Raw genomic sequence first — 18,764 nt, 5'->3', positions numbered from 1 at the left:
GACTGTAATGTTGTTCATCTTTCCCTTAAACTCCTCTAGACTTTTTTTTATATATTTAGGTGCTCCTATATTGGGTACATATATGTTTACCAGGGTTATATCCTCTTGTTGGATTGGTCCCTTTAGTATTATGTAATGACCTTTATTGTCTCTTGTGATGGCCTTCATTTTGATGCCTATTTTTTCAGATATGAGTATTGTACCCCAGTTTTTTTTCCTTTTCCCTTTGCATGGAAAATTTTTTTCCATTCCTTCACTCTCATTCTGTGTGTCTTGTTCTAAAGTGGCTCTCTTGTAGGCAGCATATAGTTGGGTTATCTTTTTGTGTTCATTCAGCTACCCTATGTCTTTTGATTGGAGCATTTAATCCATTTACATTTAAGGCTATTATTGATAGGTATTATTTATTGCCATTTTAATCCTGTATGCCTAGGTTTCTCTCTCTTTTTCTTCTCATTACAGTAGTCCCTTTAGCATTTCTTATAATGCTGGCTTGGTGGTGATGTATTCCTTTAGCCTTTTTTTTTTTTTTTTTTTTTTTTTTGTCTGGGAAGTTCTTTATTTCACGGTCTATCTTGAATGATAGTCTTGCTGGATATAGTAATCTTGGTTTCAGATCCTTGCCTTTCATTATCTTGAGCACTTCATGCCATTCCCTTCTGGCCTATAGAGTTTCTGATGAGAAATCATATGACAACCTTATGGGAGCTCCTTTATAAGTAACAGTTTGCTTTTCTTTTGCTGCCTTTAAGATTCTCTCTTTGTCTTTAATTTTTGGCATTTTAATTAGGATGTGACTGGGTGTGGGCCTGTTAGGGTTCTTCCTGCTGGGCACTCTCTGTACCTCCTGGACTTGTGTGACTTTTTCCTTTACCAGGTTAGGTATGTTTTCTGCCATTAAACTTCAAACACATTCTCTATCCCTTAATCCCTTTCTGCTTCTTCTGACACACATACTATGTGAATATTGTTATATTTCATGTTGTCCCACAGCTCCTTAAGCTGTCCTCCTGTTTCTTAATTGTTTTTTTTTTCTTTTTGGTTCTCTGATTGAGTGGTTTTTTTATACTCTGTCTTCTAATTCACTGATCCAATCCTCAGCTTCCCCTAATCTGCTATGTATTTCTTCCAGTGTGTTTTTATTTTTGTTATACTATTCTTTATTTCCAACTGTTCTTTTTTCATAGTTACTATCTTTTCACATGCTGTTGAGCATCTTTACCATCATTAATCTGAACACTATATCAGATAAATTTCTTATCTCCATTTCATTTAGCTCTTTTCTGGAGAATTTGCTTGTTTTTCATGTGGGGGTTGTTTTTTTGTCTCCTCATTTTGGTTGCCTGTTTGGGTTTGTGACTGTATTAGATCTGCTACGCCTCTCAATCTCTAGTTCAGGACAGTGTCAAATGCTGTTTCAGTAGATCAGGCAAAGACTCAAAGCCTCCAGAGACTGCCTCTGCCTGCAGACTAATTCAATTTAGTCTTGAATAGCCCTCAGGCAATGGTCCACAGATGTAATGAGAGTTTTTCCAACAGGGCAATTGCTTCTGCCTGGAGGCTAATTGTTATTCTCAATCTCTTAATGGGCCCCAGAAACTCCACACTATGGTGCTAGCTAGGTGTGTTCCAATAGGGTGGGTCAACTGTCTTCCCCTCAGGCCCATTGGATAGCAAATGTCTGTGTAAGAAAGATGACTTGTGCCTTAACTGGTTTGGCTCAGTGGATAGAGCGTCAGCCTGTGGACTCAAGGGTCCCAGGTTCGATTCCGGTCAAGGGCATGTACCTTGGTTGCGGGCACATCCCCAGTAGGGAGTGTGCAGGAGGCAGCTGATCGCTGTTTCTCTCTCATCGATGTTTCTAACTCTCTATCTCTCTCCCTTCCTCTCTGTAAAAAATCAATAAAATATATATTTTTAAAAATAATAATAATAAAAAAGAAAGATGACCTCTGCAGCATGAGGGAATGACTCCGTACAGGAAACTGGGGTGTCTGCCATCTGAGCTCTAACCCCAGAGCTCCCAACCCTGACTTCTGCTCACACAGCTCTACTTTATTCTGCCTTCCCTCTGCCAGAGCACAAGGTGAGTGGCTGCACAGGGAAGTTTGTGCATTGGCCCTTAAAGAGGGTGCCTGCATTTCCAGTTTTCTTTCCCTGGCAGACAGCAACCCTGCTGCTTTTCACAGCCAGATGTTATGTGGGCACCCTTCTCAGTTCTGGTGCTCTCTGCTGGGGAGCCCAGCTTGGGGATTAGGTCCCACAGTTCTCAGTCACAACCCCCCACAGCTGAGATATCTGTCTGGAACTTCAGTTGCTGTCTGTGGCAACCTGGCCAGCCCTTTCGCACCTCCGCCCTTCCTACCAGTCTATGTGTGGTCTCCACTTTCCATCCTTGGTTATCAGGGTTCTCCCCAGCTAGTCTTCAGTTGATTATTCAGGAATTTTTTCTATATTTAATTTTAATTCCAGTTTGGTCCTGGGAGCGTGCCTGTGTAACATCCACTTACTCTGCCACCATTTTTAATCTCCCTAGTATAACCTGTTGCTATAGAAATTTTGAAACCAGGCAACCAATGGGTCCAAGCTGCCTGTCAGTACTTGAGCCAGTTCAGCAGAGACAAGGTTGAATCATATATGAGCATTATTCCAGTAATGCCGGCAGTATGAGAGAGCAGCAGTTTGTCTATGAAAATCTGCTCTCAGTACTTTTTACTTTCTCACCCTAAAGTGCACACTCCTAAACCATGAATGGGTTCTTTCCCAAAAGTTCCTTTCTTAGACTTAGATTGCACTTTCCCTAAGAACAGTGATAGAAATCAGTGCTCCAATCAGGCTGGCTTCCAAAAGTCTGGTCCACACTAATGCATTCTAGCAGTTTACTGATAATGGAACTTCAGCTTCCCTTCACCACATTGAATACAAGTCCGGGTGCTATGGACATCTGTATGTCCCCCTGGAGTGGGGAAGATCAGAGGGGGAGGATAAAGGAGAGAACTCTAGGTATTTTGGGTACAGGATATCTCAGTGAAATTGGAAACACTTTCCTGAACACCGAAACTTGTCTTTATTGTTTTCTTAGAGAAGATACCTATCCAAGCTCGCCACTGCTCTGAAGTTGGCAACAAAAGTTAGTAACAGGAAGATTATATATGGCAGACAGTGAAGGATAAGTTCTTTCACGCTCATCTGTACAGGTGTTTGGTTATTTCCTAAATTGGAGGCAAGTGGAAAACTGGTTATTTACTCTTTAATGTATACATTTCTCATTTTTCAAAACATATTTAAGCTGCCTCATTGTTACTGTGCTAAATTGTAAATAACCAATGGACAGAAACTAGAGTTGGCTTACTTTTTCTGTATAACCTGAATGCCACACTACATGGCTATGTTATAAATTCTTAATTTATGTTTTTGGCCAACGTTTTATATAGAATCATCTCAATTTGAATTTGATGAACCTCTGGTGTATTACTGAAGATGCCTAAGATCTTTTCAGATATGTAAGAAACTTTTAAGTCATGTAATTGGTTTAAGAAAATTGGTTCTGTTGCAGAAAAGTGCTGTTGTGCATGCAATTCGAATATTCTTAAGAACAGATAGAGCACTTTTCCATAACGTTAATACAAATGTTTATATCATGCAAATGTATACAGTGTGTCATGAGCCTACATAGCTGCAATTAAACACAAGATACTTTCCCCCAAAGAGGAAGTGTCCTGCAATGTCTTAATTCCAGTAAGATGCCAGTAGACAATGGGCAAATGAAGGTTACACTCAGAATTTGTGGAGGATTATTGTCTTTAGAAACCCAGTTTGAGTTCCATGTTAACCTTCTAACAACCAAGTGTAATATGCACTGGTGTCTTGTGCAGTATCTGACCCTTATCTATAGATTTTATTATCTTTTGTGGTTGCTGCTGACGTGGTTTGATTGAGTCTTTGAGGAATGTTTGCTCTTGTTTATTTCTGTAGTTTGTCACTAGTTTATCATGGAGTATTCCTTTAAACAGTTAGCCCTGTAGAACAAAAGGAAAATAAAAGCAGTTTGGGTGCAAGGAGGAGAAGATTCTTAGGCCCCAGCGCTTTGTCTGGAAGGCCTCAGGTTCGCTGCATGCAGTTCCACTCTTGTGTCATTAGGTGCCTGACAACCGAGCTCATTCTTTTTCTCTCCGATTTGCTGCTGCCTCTTACATCTAGCAGCTCCCTGAGGATTCCCGGCTTCCTGAAGAGCCTCAGTTTTAGCCAAGTAGTTCAAGCTATATAGGCAATTTGCCAAAAATTTCCTGGATTTGCTCAGGGACTAAAGTCCAAGAAACCCAATGGAATTGCTTTTACATATTGCACCAGAATTACACCAACATGTTCATTATGGCTGCCTGCGTACTTCTGATATTTTTTTCTACTTTTCTGATTTTCACCAATTATCTATAATGGCCATTTATAACTTCCATAGTCAGAGAAAACTTCATTTTTCTTTGCTGCACTCCTGTCCTCTCCTTTATGTATCTCGGAGTGATCAATCTGTTCTTAAATCCACAGCTACTCCCACTTTTTACCACTTTAAAAGTTAGTATTTGCATGTGTTTTTCTCCAAATAAATAATTAGCATTTCACTTAAAAGTCCCTCTACACTCATTGTTGTAAAGTAAAACTGAGAATATTTTATGCCTAGAGGTGTCCTTTCTAGGTAACATATTAGATCATTTAAGGCAGAGTTAGGTCAAACCCAGCGTTTCTATTCCTGGCTTCATAATCTTGGTAAATAACTCTGTCTCCACTTCAGTTTCCTTAACTTTAAACTTGTGAGCTAACAGCACCGACTTTGTAATGTGGGCATAATGGAGCACTGAGGTAAGGCACCCAGGGCATCTAGCAGGATGCCTGGCCTGGGGCAGGTGCTTTATAAAATCTTTGCTATGGTTAATGATGGCTTGAGTAATACATGCATTCAAATCAAACTCGAGGTATGTCCCCAGGGTACACTACAGTCATGGTCACTCAAGGACGGGGATATGTTCTGAGAAATGCATTGTGAGGTGTTTTTGTCATTGTGTGAACATCATAGAGCACCCTTACACAAACCTAGATGGCACACACCTAAGCTGTATGGTATAGCCTCTTGCTCCTCCGCTACAAACCTGTACAGCATGTTACTCTAGTAAATACTGTAGGCATTTTTAACACAGTGGTAATTATATTTACGTATCTAATATCCAAACATACAGTCAAGTATGGTATAAAATATATTTTAAAATGGTTCGCCTGTATAGCGCTTACCATGAATGAAACTGGCAGGACTGGAAGGTGCTCTGGGTGAGTCAGTGAGTGAGTGGTGAGTGAATGCGAAGGCCAGGACATGACTGCTCACCACTGTAGACTTTGAGAACATGTACACTTAAGCTACACTAAATCTATTAAAAATACCTCTCTTCAATAATAAGTTAGCCTTAGCTTACTGTAACTGTATATAACTCTCACTTTATATAATTTTTTAACTTTTCAACTCTTTTGTAATAACACTTAGCTTAAAATACAAAACATTGTATATCTATACAAAAATATTATCTTTATATCCATATTCTATGAGGTGGTTGTTTATTTTTTGTTTGTTTTTTTTTTTACTTTTTAAGCTTTTTTGTTAAAAATGAATACACAAGCATACACATTAGCCTGGGTCTACACAGGGTCAGGATCATCAATATCACTGTCTCACCTCCACCTCTTGTCCCGAGGGAAGGTCCTCAGGGGCAGTAACACTCATGGAGCTGTGGTGTCCTATGCTAACAATGAATACCTCCTGAGGGACCCGCCTGAGGCTGTTCTTGAGGAGGCGGCACTAAGCCATAGTTTTTCTGCTCCATTGTAATCCTATGGGACCACCTTCATTTATCTGGCGCCTCAGTGACTGAAATGGTGTTATTCAGGTATGACTGTGCTAGGGCCTGTGACGTGCTGGTCATATCTATGTGGTAGTATATCAAATGTGTGTTTTCCAACTCGAGTATTGTATTTACTTTAGAATTTCCACATGGCACATCCAAGCAAGATTGCTCTAACATCCTGACATTTAATCCCAAAGCCGCCTCAGTACCTGACTTTTAATCCCAAAGCTTCCTCATTTAATCCCAAAGCTTCCTATCACGTACCTTGAGGCTGTCCTTTGGACCAGCTCCCTCTGAGCCATGGCTTCCTCGGGCTGTGCCTCATAACTCTCCTCCCCTCAGCGACCTGAAAAATCAGTCAGCGGCCTCTCTCCCCAGGGGCACACTTTACATTGTTTTCAGCCATTGCAGTTGATCTTCAGCTGCACTTCTCTTCTGAGGTTGCTCACTCAGTAGTAAGCTCCTGACCAACTAACTTTTCATTTCCTTGGCTTTTACTGTCCTGGCTACAGCCTTCATCTTTGTCTCTCCCTTGCCTCTGCTCCTGCCTTACTTATCCCTACCCCTTTTCTGCCTTCCTGCAGGTCGCTCACCCCATCTCTCTTCCGTGGATTCCTCATGTTGCCTCGCCCAGTGGCTACTTGTCTCCTGCCCATTCCATATGTAAGAGTTCCTGTGTGTTAGCATGGAGCCTTATAAACAATGGTTGACACATATTTATTTTATTATATTAAATATGTTAATATAAAGAAATGCTTATCTAATAACATTGAGAAGTGGAATACTGAATTTTCTCTGTGAGGCATGATTACAACTGTGACATATATTCATAGAAAGACATAAAGGAATTATACCAAAGTATTCATTGCAGTCTGTTTAATGAATTTTTTCTCATTTTTATTTTTCTAACTTTTCCAACTTTTGTATAACGGTCATGTATTACTTTTATAACCAGGAAAAGATTTTTTTCTTTTTTTCTATCCTCCCCTTAAATGTATGTTAGAATGATCACATCCATGAAAGTATGATTTCACCCAGTATGACTATAGTCTTAGACATGTTCTCTTCTCCTTCTATTTGCTATTATATAATATAGATTTCCCCATTCTTCTGAGTGGTATTTGTGACCATCTTATTAATGTCATAATTACATTGGTTTTAAAGATAACCAATTTTAAATAACCTGTTTATATTATAATTACCTATGTAATAGATGATGGTAGGGATTTGAATTCTCAGTTTCAACACTGAGGTCATCTTACACTTAATTTCCTGAAGGGGCAAAATGAAAACAATTCACAGGAGTGCCCGGAGAACGGACAGTCTCTGGGGAAAGGCTCTCTCTCCACTTGTACCTTCACCCCAGCTGAGACAAGGTGAAGTGGTTGGGGCCAAATATGCAGGGCTCTCCACCTCAGGAGAAGGCCCCGGTCAGCAAGGAAAACGCTGACAAATGCATTGTCACCTGAGGTGGCTGCTGGGGATCAGAAGACTACAGACAGTGTGCAGTCCAGAACCAGCTTGACAATGTGGTGCCACTTTTCAATCTTGAGGGGAAAGGATCTGTTTTTCCCACTCATGACTTGGTAAAGGTTTATTTAAAGAAAACAATGTTAAGACAGTTTTTTCCTTTAATGTTTTGTCTTTGTTAAACAAGGCACACCTGTTTTTAGGACTTAGTCATAGGCATAGGGGGAGTATTTATTCATACTCCTTGTTATATATAATTCTATCTTCCACCCCTCCCAAACCTACCTCTCTGACTTTCCTCTTACCGTCTACTCAAAATGCACTCCAGGTCTAGTCTTTGTTCACTTTATTAGGAAAGTTTCCGACTGCAGTCTAGAGAGAATTTCTTAGGTCTGTTTTGATTTTTGACAGTTCTTTTTAGCAAGTATGCTTCCTGGTATTTAGAATCACAGAGCTAATGAGAAACAGTACTTTTCTGCTATTTCTGCCTTATCTGTGAGGACAGAAATGAGCTAATACTCATCAATGACGACTACATGTTTTGTTCTTTTACACACATAATTAGATTAAATTCTTACAAAACCCAGGGAGGGATGCAGGCCAGGGTCACCCAGGCCTTCTTGAAGCCCAAGTCCATCTGATTCCAAGGCCCATCTTCTCTCTCCCAGACCACACCACTCGTCATTCTGCTTCCAGGTACCCGCGGCCTGTGGGCTCCTGTGTGTCCACAGTAAAGCAAGATTAGCACATGCGCAGGGTAGCCTGTCTAGGTGGTAGTGGGGTGTGAAAACAAGATTTGGGATCGGCAAAGACCCAAATCTTTAGCGTTCAGGCTATTTTGCAATAACACTCCTAAAGATAGAAAAGCTCATTGTCTCTAAGTTGATCTCTTTTTCCTCATTCTCTAAGAGAATGGAATGTTTACAATATATTGTTATTAAATTTATTGGGATGGCATTGCTTAATAAAATTATATAGGTTTTAAGTGTACAATTCTGATACATCAAGTCAGGTATTTTCACATAATGTTTTAGTTGCTCGTATTGGAACTAAGAGGGAGAGAATACCGATTTAACATGACCTCTGACTCGTCTTGCATCTACCTGATTACTTTCCTATTCAGTCTAAAGTCGATATCTTTTTGTGTAATAAAATCCTTAAAGTGTGAAGAACTTGTCTAATTCTTCTAATATATAAACACTGTTTAATCCCTTTAGGAAATCACATTCAAATATTTACTTTTATAGGGTTTTAGTTAAATATATTTTTATAGTTCATTGTGTATATGTTCTTTTCTTAAATGCAGATACTATTTTTTAAAATGAAAAGGTTTGGCATATATACATATAAGATTATTATATGTTTATTTCTCAAATAAACTTACGAAAAGTATTTCCTTGCTCAACTTTAAGCTATTCTTTCTTTCTTTTTCTTTTTTTTTTTGTAATTCCTTGTTAGTATTTGGAATCTTAAGTAAAATTGGGTATATATTTCTTTTATTTTAGGTTTATTACCTTTGTGCAAAAGAAATTGAATAACCAAGTCTAATTTGCTCTTAGGGTAATATGCATACTTTAGGGAGTAAAATGAAAAGACATCCTAATATATAAAAACCCTGGGTCCATCACAACTGGAGGCTCCACCAACCGAAGTCAGTCCTGCAGTCAGCTCTGGGTTGCTATGGTGACCCAGCGCTGACTGCTGCGGCTGCAGGCGTGGTGCCCCAGCACTGACTGCTGGGGGGGGGGGGGGGGGCTGCAAATCAGGCCCGGAGAGAGGCCTGAAGAGAGAAGCAGGGTCTGATCTGTAGCTTCTGTGGCAGCTGTTGATCAGCACTTGTCTCTCTCTTTCTCTCCAGCAGCTGCACCTCCATTTCTCTCCAGGCCTCCACCAGGGCTGCTGATCAGCCCTGCCTTTCTGATCAGACCCTGTTGATAGACCCAGAGACGCTGACTGGCATCGAAACCGACCAATCAGAACCAAATCTGGGTGAAGTGTGAGGAGTCAATGGCTGCCTAGGAGGCAGAGCTTTTAATGCTGACTAGCATAGAAACTGACCAATCAGAACCAAATTGGCAAGCAGAGGAGGGCAGTTGGGGGCGAAATCAGGCCTGCAGGGGAGGGCAGTTAGGGGTGATCAGGCAAGCAGAGGCAGTTAGGGGTGATCAGGCCGGCAGGGGAGGGCAGTTGGGGACAAGATCAGGCCAGCAGGGGAGGGCAGTTGGGGGCAATCAGGCTGGCAGGGGAGGGCTGTTGAGGGTGAGATCGGGCCAGCAGGGGAGGGCAGTTAGGGGTGATCCGGCAGGCAGAGGCAGTTAGGGGCGATCAGGCAGGCAGGGGAGGGCAGTTGGGGGCAAGATCAGGCCGGCAGGGGAGGGCAGTTGGGGGCAACCAGGCTGGCAGGGGAGGGCAGTTGGGGGCGATTGGCTGGCAGAAGAGCAGTTAGGTGTTAATCAGACCATCAGGGGAGCAGTTAGGGGGTGATCAGGCTGGCAGGCAGAAGCAGTTAGGGGCAATCAGGTAGGCAGGTGGGCAGGCGAGCAGTTAGGAGCCAGCAGTCCTGGATTGTGAGAGGGATGTCCGACTAAACCGGGAGTCGGACATCCTCCGAGGGGTCCCAGATTGGAGAGGGTGCAGGCTGGGCAAGGGCTCCCCACCCACACACCCCCCCACACCCCCGTGCACAAATTTCATGCACTGGGCCTTTAGTTAAGTTATAATGTTTGCAACAAGTTCCTAAAGTATATGTTAGGGAAATACTGTGTTTTTTCCTTCTTTTAAAGGTGAAAATAAAGATCTTTGTTGCATCATTCTAGTGTTTTAGAAACATTATTAAATGTGTTATTGCAAATTTTATTTCTGTTGAATTTTTTATTGAGGTATAATTGACATAACATTGGTGTCAGGTGTACAACATAATGATTTGCTACTTGTATAAATTACAAAATGATCACCTCAGTAAGTATAGTTAACATCTGTCAACCATGCATAGTTACAACTTTTTTTTCTTGTGATAAGGACTTTTAAGATCTACTCTCTTAGCAACTTTCAGATATGCAATACAGTGTTATTAAATACTAGAGGCCCGGTGCACGAATATGTGCATGAGTGGAGCCCCTCGGCCTGGCCGGCGATTGGGGCTGTCTCACCCAGTCCCGATCGGGGCCAGCTGGCCAGGGGGAGGGACCATGGGAGGTTGGCTGTGGGAGTGCACTGACTACCAGGGGGCAACTCCGGCAGTTGGACCATCCCCCAAGGGGTCCCGGATTGGAGAGGGTGCAGACTGGGCTGAGAGAACCCCCCCCCCCCCACACACACACACACACACGTATGAATTTCGTGCACTGGGCCTCTAGTTGTAAATAATGCTAAAGTGTACATGGGTGCATATATCTTTTCAAATTAGTATTTTGGACTTCTTTGGATAAATACCCAGAAGTGGAATTGCTGTGTCATAAGGTAGTTCTATTTTTAATTTTTTGAGGAACCTCCATACTGTTTCACATAGTAGCCTCCATACTGCAATTCCACCAACATTGCACAAGGGTTCCCGTTTCTCTACATCCTTGTCAACACTTGTTTGTTGATTTATTGATGGTAGCCATTCTGATAGGTGTGAGGTGACACCTCATTGTAGTTTTAATTTGCATCTCTCTGATGATTAGTGATGTTGAGCATTTTTGCATATGTCTATTGGCCATCTGTATGTCCGCTTTGGAGCAGTGTATATTCAGGTCCTCTGCCTATGTTTTAATTAGATTGGTTTTTTTGGTGTTATATTGTATGAGTTTTTTATAATTTTTTTTTATATTAGTCCCTTATCAGATATATAATTGATGAATATCTTATCTTAATTGATAGGTTGTTTTTTTAATTTTGTTGATAGTTTCCTTTGCTGTGCAAAAACTTTTTAGTTTGATGCAGTAACATTTGTTTATTTTGGAGTGGTGGTAGTTTCTTTGTTTGAGGAGATATATCAGAAAAAAAATTACTAACAGCAATGTCAGAGTTTACTGTCTATGTTTTCTTTAGAAGTTCTATGGTTTCATGTATTACATTTAAGTCTTTAATCCATTTTGAGTTTTTCCTTGTAGATGATGGAAGAGGTAATGTAATTTCATCTTTTGGCATTTATCCAGTTTACGCAACTCAATCTATTGAAATAAACTGGCTTAACTCCATTGTATGTTCTTGCCTCCTTTGTTATATATCAATTGACCATATAGGTGTGAATTTATTTCTGGGCTCTCTATTTTGTTCCATTGATCTCTATTATTTAATGATCTCTAGGTCTGTTTTATGCCAGTACCATACTGTTTTCATTACTATAGCCTTGTAGTATAGTCTGATATCAGGTAGAATGATACCTCCAAATTAGTCTTTCTCAAGATTGCTGTAGCTTTTTGTTGTTGTAGTTTCTTATAAATTTTATAATTATTTGATTTATTTCTGTAAACAATGCCATTTGTATTTTGATAGGGATTGCATTGAATCTATAGATTGTGTTGGATTGTTTGGAAATGTTAATGATGTTCATTCTTTCTATCTGTGGTACTTCCATTTATTTGTATCTCTTTAGTTTGTTTCTTCAATGTCTTATACTTTTCTGAGTACTTGTCTTTTACCTCCTTGTTCAAGTTTATTCCTAGGTTAGTTTTTTTTTTTATGCAATTGTAAATGGGATTGTTTTCTTATTTTCTCTTTCTGATAGTTTGTTATTGGTGTATAAAAATGCAACTGATTTCTGCATATTAATTTTGTATCCTGCTGCTTTACCAAATTCATTTATCAGTTCTAATAGTGTTTGGGTGAAATTTTTAGATTCTCTATATATAGTATTATGTCATGTGCAAATAATGACAATTTTAGTTCTCTTCATTTGTTAAAATCTTTGAGTTATTTCATCAATGTTTTTTAGTTTCAGAATACAAGTCATGTGCATGTTGTGTTAGATTTATATCAAAAGTTTTTTGGTTTTTTGCGATTATAAATTATTTAGATTTTTAGTTTTGGTGTCCACATGTTCATTGATAGTATATAGAAATACAAATTAGTTTTGTGTTATGCTATGATCTTGCTGAACTCACTTATTAGTTTTAGGAATTATTTTATTGATTACTTGAATTTTCTATGTGAGCAGTTGTAACCTGCTGATATTCTATTTAGTTGTTCTATTAAATAATGAGAAAGGGGTGTTCTAGTCTCCCACTTTAATTAGGGTTTGCTGATTTTTCCTTCTAGTTTCATTAGTTTTTGCTTCATGTATTCTGAATCTGTGGTGTTTGGTGCACACACATTTAAGATTGCTATGTCTTCTTGGTGGACTGACCCTTTCATCATTATTTAATATCCCTCTCTGTCTCTGATAATTCTTTGTGCTCTTAAGCCTGCTTCATGTGGTAATAGTATTCCTTTGCACTATATTTGTATTAGTGTTAAATGATATATTTTTTCCATCCTTTTAGTTTCATCCTATTATAACTTTTTTTTTTTTTTAGAGAGAGAGAGAGAGAGAGAGAGAGAAACTTCGATTTGTGGTCCCACCTATTTATGCATTCATTGGTTGATTCTTGTATGTGCCATGAACGGGGATTGAACCTGTAACCTTGGTGTATCAGAATGACACTCTAATCAACTAAGCTACCCAACCAGGGCTGATAATATATATTTTAATTGGTTCAATTAAACCATATACAGTTAATGCAATTATTGCTATATTAGGACTAAATCTACCTTTTTATTTTTTGTTTTCTCTGTCTTATTCTCTCTCTGTTTGTTCCTTTCTCTGCTTTCCTTTTCCTGGCTTCATGTGGGCTACTTAAACATTATTTAGAATTTTGTCTTAATTTTTTTATGTTTTTGTACATATCTCTTTTTATAGCTATTTTATTGGTTGCTCTAATGACCAGTGATGGCGAACCTATGACACGCGTGTCAGAGGTGACACACGAACTCATTTTTTTGGTTGATTTTCCTTTGTTAAATGGCATTTAAATATATAAAATAAATATCAAAAATATACATCTTTGTTTTACTATGGTTGCAAATATCAAAAAATTTCTATATGTGACACAGCACCAGAGTTAAGTTAGGGTTTTTCAAAATGCTGACACGCCGAGCTCAAAAGGTTCGCCTTCACTGCGAGTCTAGTCATTACATTATATATATACTTATCACAGTCTACTGGGTCAACAATTTGCCATTCTGTGCAACGTGTAGAAATCTTATTTCTTATATCCCTATATTGTCCTCATTTATATTATCATTGTCTTAGTATTTCCTGTGCATATATTTAGAACCATATCAGACAGTGTTATGATTTTGCTTCAAATCCAAATAAATTTTCAAAAACAACAGGAGTAGAAAAGCCTATTATACTTATGTATATTTTCCCACTTGTATTTCTTTGCACAGATCTGGAGGTTCTGCTCATTGTTTTTTCAGTCTGTGTTTTCTTTGTTGTTCATATTGGTTAAAGTCTATTACTTTATCTTCAAGTTTACTTATTCTTCTCTCTGGTCCCTCCATTCTGCTGTTGAACCCATTTATTGAGTTTTTTAATTATTGTATTTCTTAGTTTTGAAATTTCATTAAAAATATTTCTTTGCCAAGACTGTATATTTGTTTGCTGAAACTTTCTATTTTTGTCTTGTTTGCATTTATAATTGTTCATTGAAACATGCTTATGACTGCCTTAACATCTCTGTCAGATAATTCTAACATCTGTTTCATATCAGCATTATCATTTAGTAATTGCCTTTTTTTATTCAAGGTGATATTTTTCCCCCCTTGTTTTAGTATAACAAGTGACTTTTTATGGCAACCTGTCCATTTGGGGTATTTGACATGTGGACCTTATTTAAATCTATGTATGTGGCTTTGTCTGGTACTGCTCTGAGACAAGAAGCGGGTGCTGCTTATTACTGCTAGAAGAAAGTCAAAGTTCAGATTCCCACTTGACCTCCATTGGTACCTGAAGGGGAAAGGACTCCTAGTTACTGCTGGGCAGATATGAGTTCCATCTTCCTGCTAGGCTTCCACTGGCATCAACCTGCCTGAGAGGGAGCTTTGTTATTGCTCCCACCTGGCTTCCACTGATAACACTGGAAAAGGTTGGAGGGTGGAAGGTGGCCTCAGTAATGCTAGGCAGTGGTTGAAGTCCTGACATTCTGCCAGGCCTGTTTGACTCTGTGCCAGAGGGGTGAGGAGGGATGTTTGAATACTAATGTCAGGTGTGGGTGGAAGTCCAGGTGGGCTCCACTGTTACTAGTATACTGTGTATGTGGGGAAACTCTTTACAAGCCTGCAGGGATGAAAGCCCCTATCCCGCCTTCTCACACCACCACCACTGGCTATGCTGTGGTCGGCAAACTGAGGCTCTCGAGCCACATGCGGTTCTTTGGCCCCTTGAGTGTGGCTCTTCCTAAGCCTTAGGAGTACCCTAATTAAGTAAATAGCAATGTACCTACCTATATAGTTTAAATTTAAAAAATTTGGCTCTCAAAAGAAATTTCAATCGTCGTATTGGCTCTGTTGACTAATGAGTTTGCCGACCACTGGTATGGAGACCCCTATTACAAGCTGATGAGGGTGGAAGTCTGGGTTCCCCTGACTCTTTGCTGGTGTGCGTGAAGGTGGGTAACAGTTTTTCTGTGATGTTTGCCTAGAGGAGAGCAGTTGTTTTCTGGAAGCTTTCTGTTTCACTAGGCTGCTCCGTCCCTAGTCCTTTGATTGAAGAGATTAAGCTTCTGTGGAGGCTTTTCCTATCTGTACCCATTACTGTTTCCAGATTTTCAGGTTCCTCCGTTCCAAGTCTGGAATATAAGAGGCAAAAAGAAAGCCCAGGAATCTGTTGTCCTCCTTCTCTCCACCTTTCAGTGTGTTCTTATATTTATTTATGTCTAATGTCAGGCACTTAGTTGTACTTAATGAGAGAAATAGGAGGACATATGTCTAGTCCATCTTCCCAGAAGTGGAAGTCATAATTCTTTCCGAATGTTAAGCAGCACTGTGTTTTGAGGCATAAGTGTTAGGGTCTTCTCAAATCAGATGTCTCAAAGGAACCAGGAGAATGTCTCTTATATTCCCAGACTTCTCTACTTAAATATGAGGCATGTCTGTGACTGTGGTCCATTTGGGTGTATTCCTTTGATATTTGATGTCGAGTTACCATATTTTTCCAGTATAAGACGCTGTGTTTTTTTCTAAAATCATTGGACTGCAGTCAGCGGAGGAGGGAGCTGTGAGGGTGCTTAGCTGCCCATACCTTGTCAAACAGGCTTCCTCCAATCACGAGCCTTATTACTGATGTCAGCTGATGCTGTAATTGGAGGTGGAGGTGGAGAGTGCGCAGATGCAACAGGGACTTGGGGCGTTCTGAGCCCATAAAGATGTTAAAAAATAAAAAGATGAATACCAGTAAGCGATTGTCTTACTCTGCAAAATTCAAACAAATCAGCTATGCAAAAGAGCATGGAAATAGAGCTGCAGAGAGACAATTTGGACCTCCACCCACTGAGTATATGATCGAAGAGTGGAGAAAACGGAAAGAACAGCTCCTTAAGATGCCAAAAAGAAGAAGGCCTTAAGAGGAAAATCAACATGTTTAAACTATTGATTTTCTTTTTTTTAAATATATTTTTATTGATTTCAGAGAGAAAGGGAGAGGGAGAGAGAGAGATAGAAGCATCAATGATGAGAATCATTGATTGGCTCCCTCCTGCACGGCCCCTACTGGGGATCGAACCTACAACCTGGGTATGTGCCTTTGACCGGAATCAAACCCAGGACCCTTCAGTCCGCAGGCCAACACTCTATCCATTAAGCCAAACTGACTAGGGCAAAAGTACTGATTTCTTAATTTGGGGTTGGAAAAGTGTGTGTGTGGGGGAGGGGGGGGCATCTTATACACAGAAAAATACAGTATTTGAAAGATTAGACCTGTCAGAATGTAAGAAGGTGTTATTTGTAAATAGCATTTATTATTTATTTTTAATGTTTAAATTTTTATTGTTGAAAGTATTATACCTGCCCTCTCCCGAGGCCTTCACCACACTATTGTCTGTGTCCCTGGGTTATTCAAATTTGCATGTATGTTCTTTGGTTAAGAAAGTAATAGCATTTATTTTAATGGCTAATTCTTTGAGCTTGTTGCTAGTCTTTGCTCACTCCCTGCATTGCTCCCTGAGGAATCCTAAGGCCATCTTCTACCAGAGTAGGAGGATCTGAGAGAAGCCCAGGCACTAACCCCTCTCCTGATAGAACTTTCACAGGAAAAGGAAAAGTAGACCCATCGGCAGTCATTCTTGAGTATGTGAGGGCAGCTGTCACTCAGTGGGCTAGCTTTCATCTGTAGAAGCAGGCAAGTCATTATTCTTTGTGTTCCTGATTTGCAAGAACATAAGGAGAATCCAGGTTTGCAAATAAACTGTTGTATTTTTTCCCCTTTCCAGGCAAAAGCTTATTATCCCAAATGAAAGTTGCCCTGTTATTCTGAATACTTATTTCTGTAAGAAAGTTGTTGCCAAAGAAGATTCAAGAACAACACATGAAGTGCACTTTTGGGACACACCCCTTCCAAGAAGAAACATCACCTTATCCCAGATGTTTAGATTTAAGAGTCTAACAAATAATTCACCTGAAAGCCAGGTAACTCTCTTGGGCTTGGACGTTTTATGCTTTGTAATAATATTTGAAAGGATTATAAGGGAAGATGTTTAGTTTTGGTCTTACTTCAAATATTCAGCTAATATATATGCTAGAACATCTTGTATTATTGCTATGCCTAAAGAAATTATAGTTCAGTTCAGTATTTAGTTGTAACATTTTATAGTATTTTATGTAATTTTAATATTTATTCTAATTTATTAATATACTAGAGGCCCAATGCACGAAATTTGTGCACAGGTAGCGTCCCTAGGCCTGGCCAGCTATCAGGGCCGATGGGGCCTTCCTTTGCCTGCTGCCTGCCCGGGCCTTCCTTCGTTCCGCACCGCCCCCTGGTGGTCAGCACACGTCATAACGAGCGATCGAACTCCCAGTCTCTTGGTCGAACTCCTGAGGAGACATTTTGACTATTAGCCTTTTATATATATAGATATAAGTGTTGATTTTTTTCTGTTCTCATTTTATAATTACCTAAGATTTTTGTTTAAGCCCTCTTTTCTTATTAAAACACATTTTAATATCTGTATCACTTAGGATTAAAAGAGCTGCATAAACTTGAGATTATAAACTGGAGATTGTTTTTGGCATTTTATTGGCCCTGAGCCATGATCATCTGCCAAGATAAGTTTAGGGAACCACCAGTCTTCCCTTGCTGTAGGCATGAAGTACACTCCTGGGACCCTTCCAAGCTCTGTGGCTCTCCAGTGCACCTGCCTCAGGTCACCATGTTACTTGATTCAGCACTGAATGGAATGCTGGGAGTGACAGACAGCATGAGGGAATATAAGAAAGATAGAAAAGCAGACAGATTTTCACCCTGTTTTGTATAAGTGCAATCAAGCAGAGTCTCCGGAGACTTGGCTTGGTTGGAGCATCCTCCCATACACCAAAAGGTAGCAGGTTCAATTCTGGTGAGGGCACATGCAGGAGGCAACTAATTGATGTTTCTTAATATCTTTCTCTTTCTCTCTTCCTCTATCTAAAATCAATTTTTTAAAAAATATAGGTGATAAACTTTTTAAAAAATGAGTGTTTGGAGGGAATTATGTGAAAAAGAGAACTCTCTAATCAATTTAAAATATGGCTCAAAGTGTATTATTACTGCTTCAACTTCATGAAGTATGTTTTCAGCAACAGCGATAATGAAGCTGCAGTATAGCCTAGTGGTTAGGAGTATGGACTTTGGAGCCAGGTGTTCTGGTTCAGTCCTGCCTGGGCCACTTTCTTCTAGGTAACCTTGGGCATTTTTCCTTTAGTGTTCTCCATTTACATCATGGGATTACCTAAGAATATCATTATTTGTTAGTGTGTGCCCTCATGAGTCAGAATGAAATCTTCCCTTGCGTGTCTTGGCCAGGTTCTGTGCAGTCTCCCCACGCTGAGGACAGACTGGACCCACAGGCACTGCTCATCTCAAGCGCCCCTGAGCGACTCGCTCCTGGACACAGTAGAAAGCCAAGGAGCTGCCACGTGGTCAGGAGTTGGAGTCCCAGTGGTGGTGCAGAGAGTTTACTTTCTTCCCTGCAGGTGTCAGCAGGGAGGCGGCTCCGCCTCTCTGCCCAGCTCAGACGCACCAAGCTTCCCAAGCTTCCGGTGAGTGACAACACAGGCATGGGGGTACCTAGAGTTACTTAGAGAAAGGAGAGGTCTTTCAGGAGCAGTTTCTTGGCTACCCTCACCATATAAATGGGTTGTTTTTGTTTGTTTTCTTGCATCAACATTTGGGACTAGGGTATGACAAAG

The 18,764-nt window shown here is 40.0% G+C and overlaps 1 protein-coding gene across 17 annotated transcripts in view; it reads left to right on the top strand.

Annotated features, from left to right (window-relative positions):
* The window catches only part of SPIDR (scaffold protein involved in DNA repair), a 285,103-nt gene that overhangs the window by 168,255 nt on the left and 98,084 nt on the right, over nt 1–18,764 (top strand). For all 17 annotated transcript variants that reach the window (XR_004972557.1, XR_004972556.1, XM_036338725.1 and 14 more), the window contains 2 exons: nt 16,808–17,003; nt 18,379–18,614. Coding sequence is in view for 15 of the 17 variants with exons in the window: in XM_036338725.1 (XP_036194618.1) it covers nt 16,808–17,003; nt 18,379–18,614 (432 nt within the window). In the remaining 2 variants the exon portion in view is untranslated. The remainder of the gene's footprint in view (nt 1–16,807; nt 17,004–18,378; nt 18,615–18,764) is intronic.

Source organism: Myotis myotis, unplaced genomic scaffold, assembly GCF_014108235.1.
Source record: "Myotis myotis isolate mMyoMyo1 unplaced genomic scaffold, mMyoMyo1.p scaffold_m19_p_16, whole genome shotgun sequence".
Classification (NCBI taxonomy): Eukaryota; Metazoa; Chordata; class Mammalia; order Chiroptera; family Vespertilionidae; genus Myotis; species Myotis myotis.
Note: the sequence above shows the minus strand (reverse complement) of the source record. Positions and strands in the feature narration are given on the sequence as shown.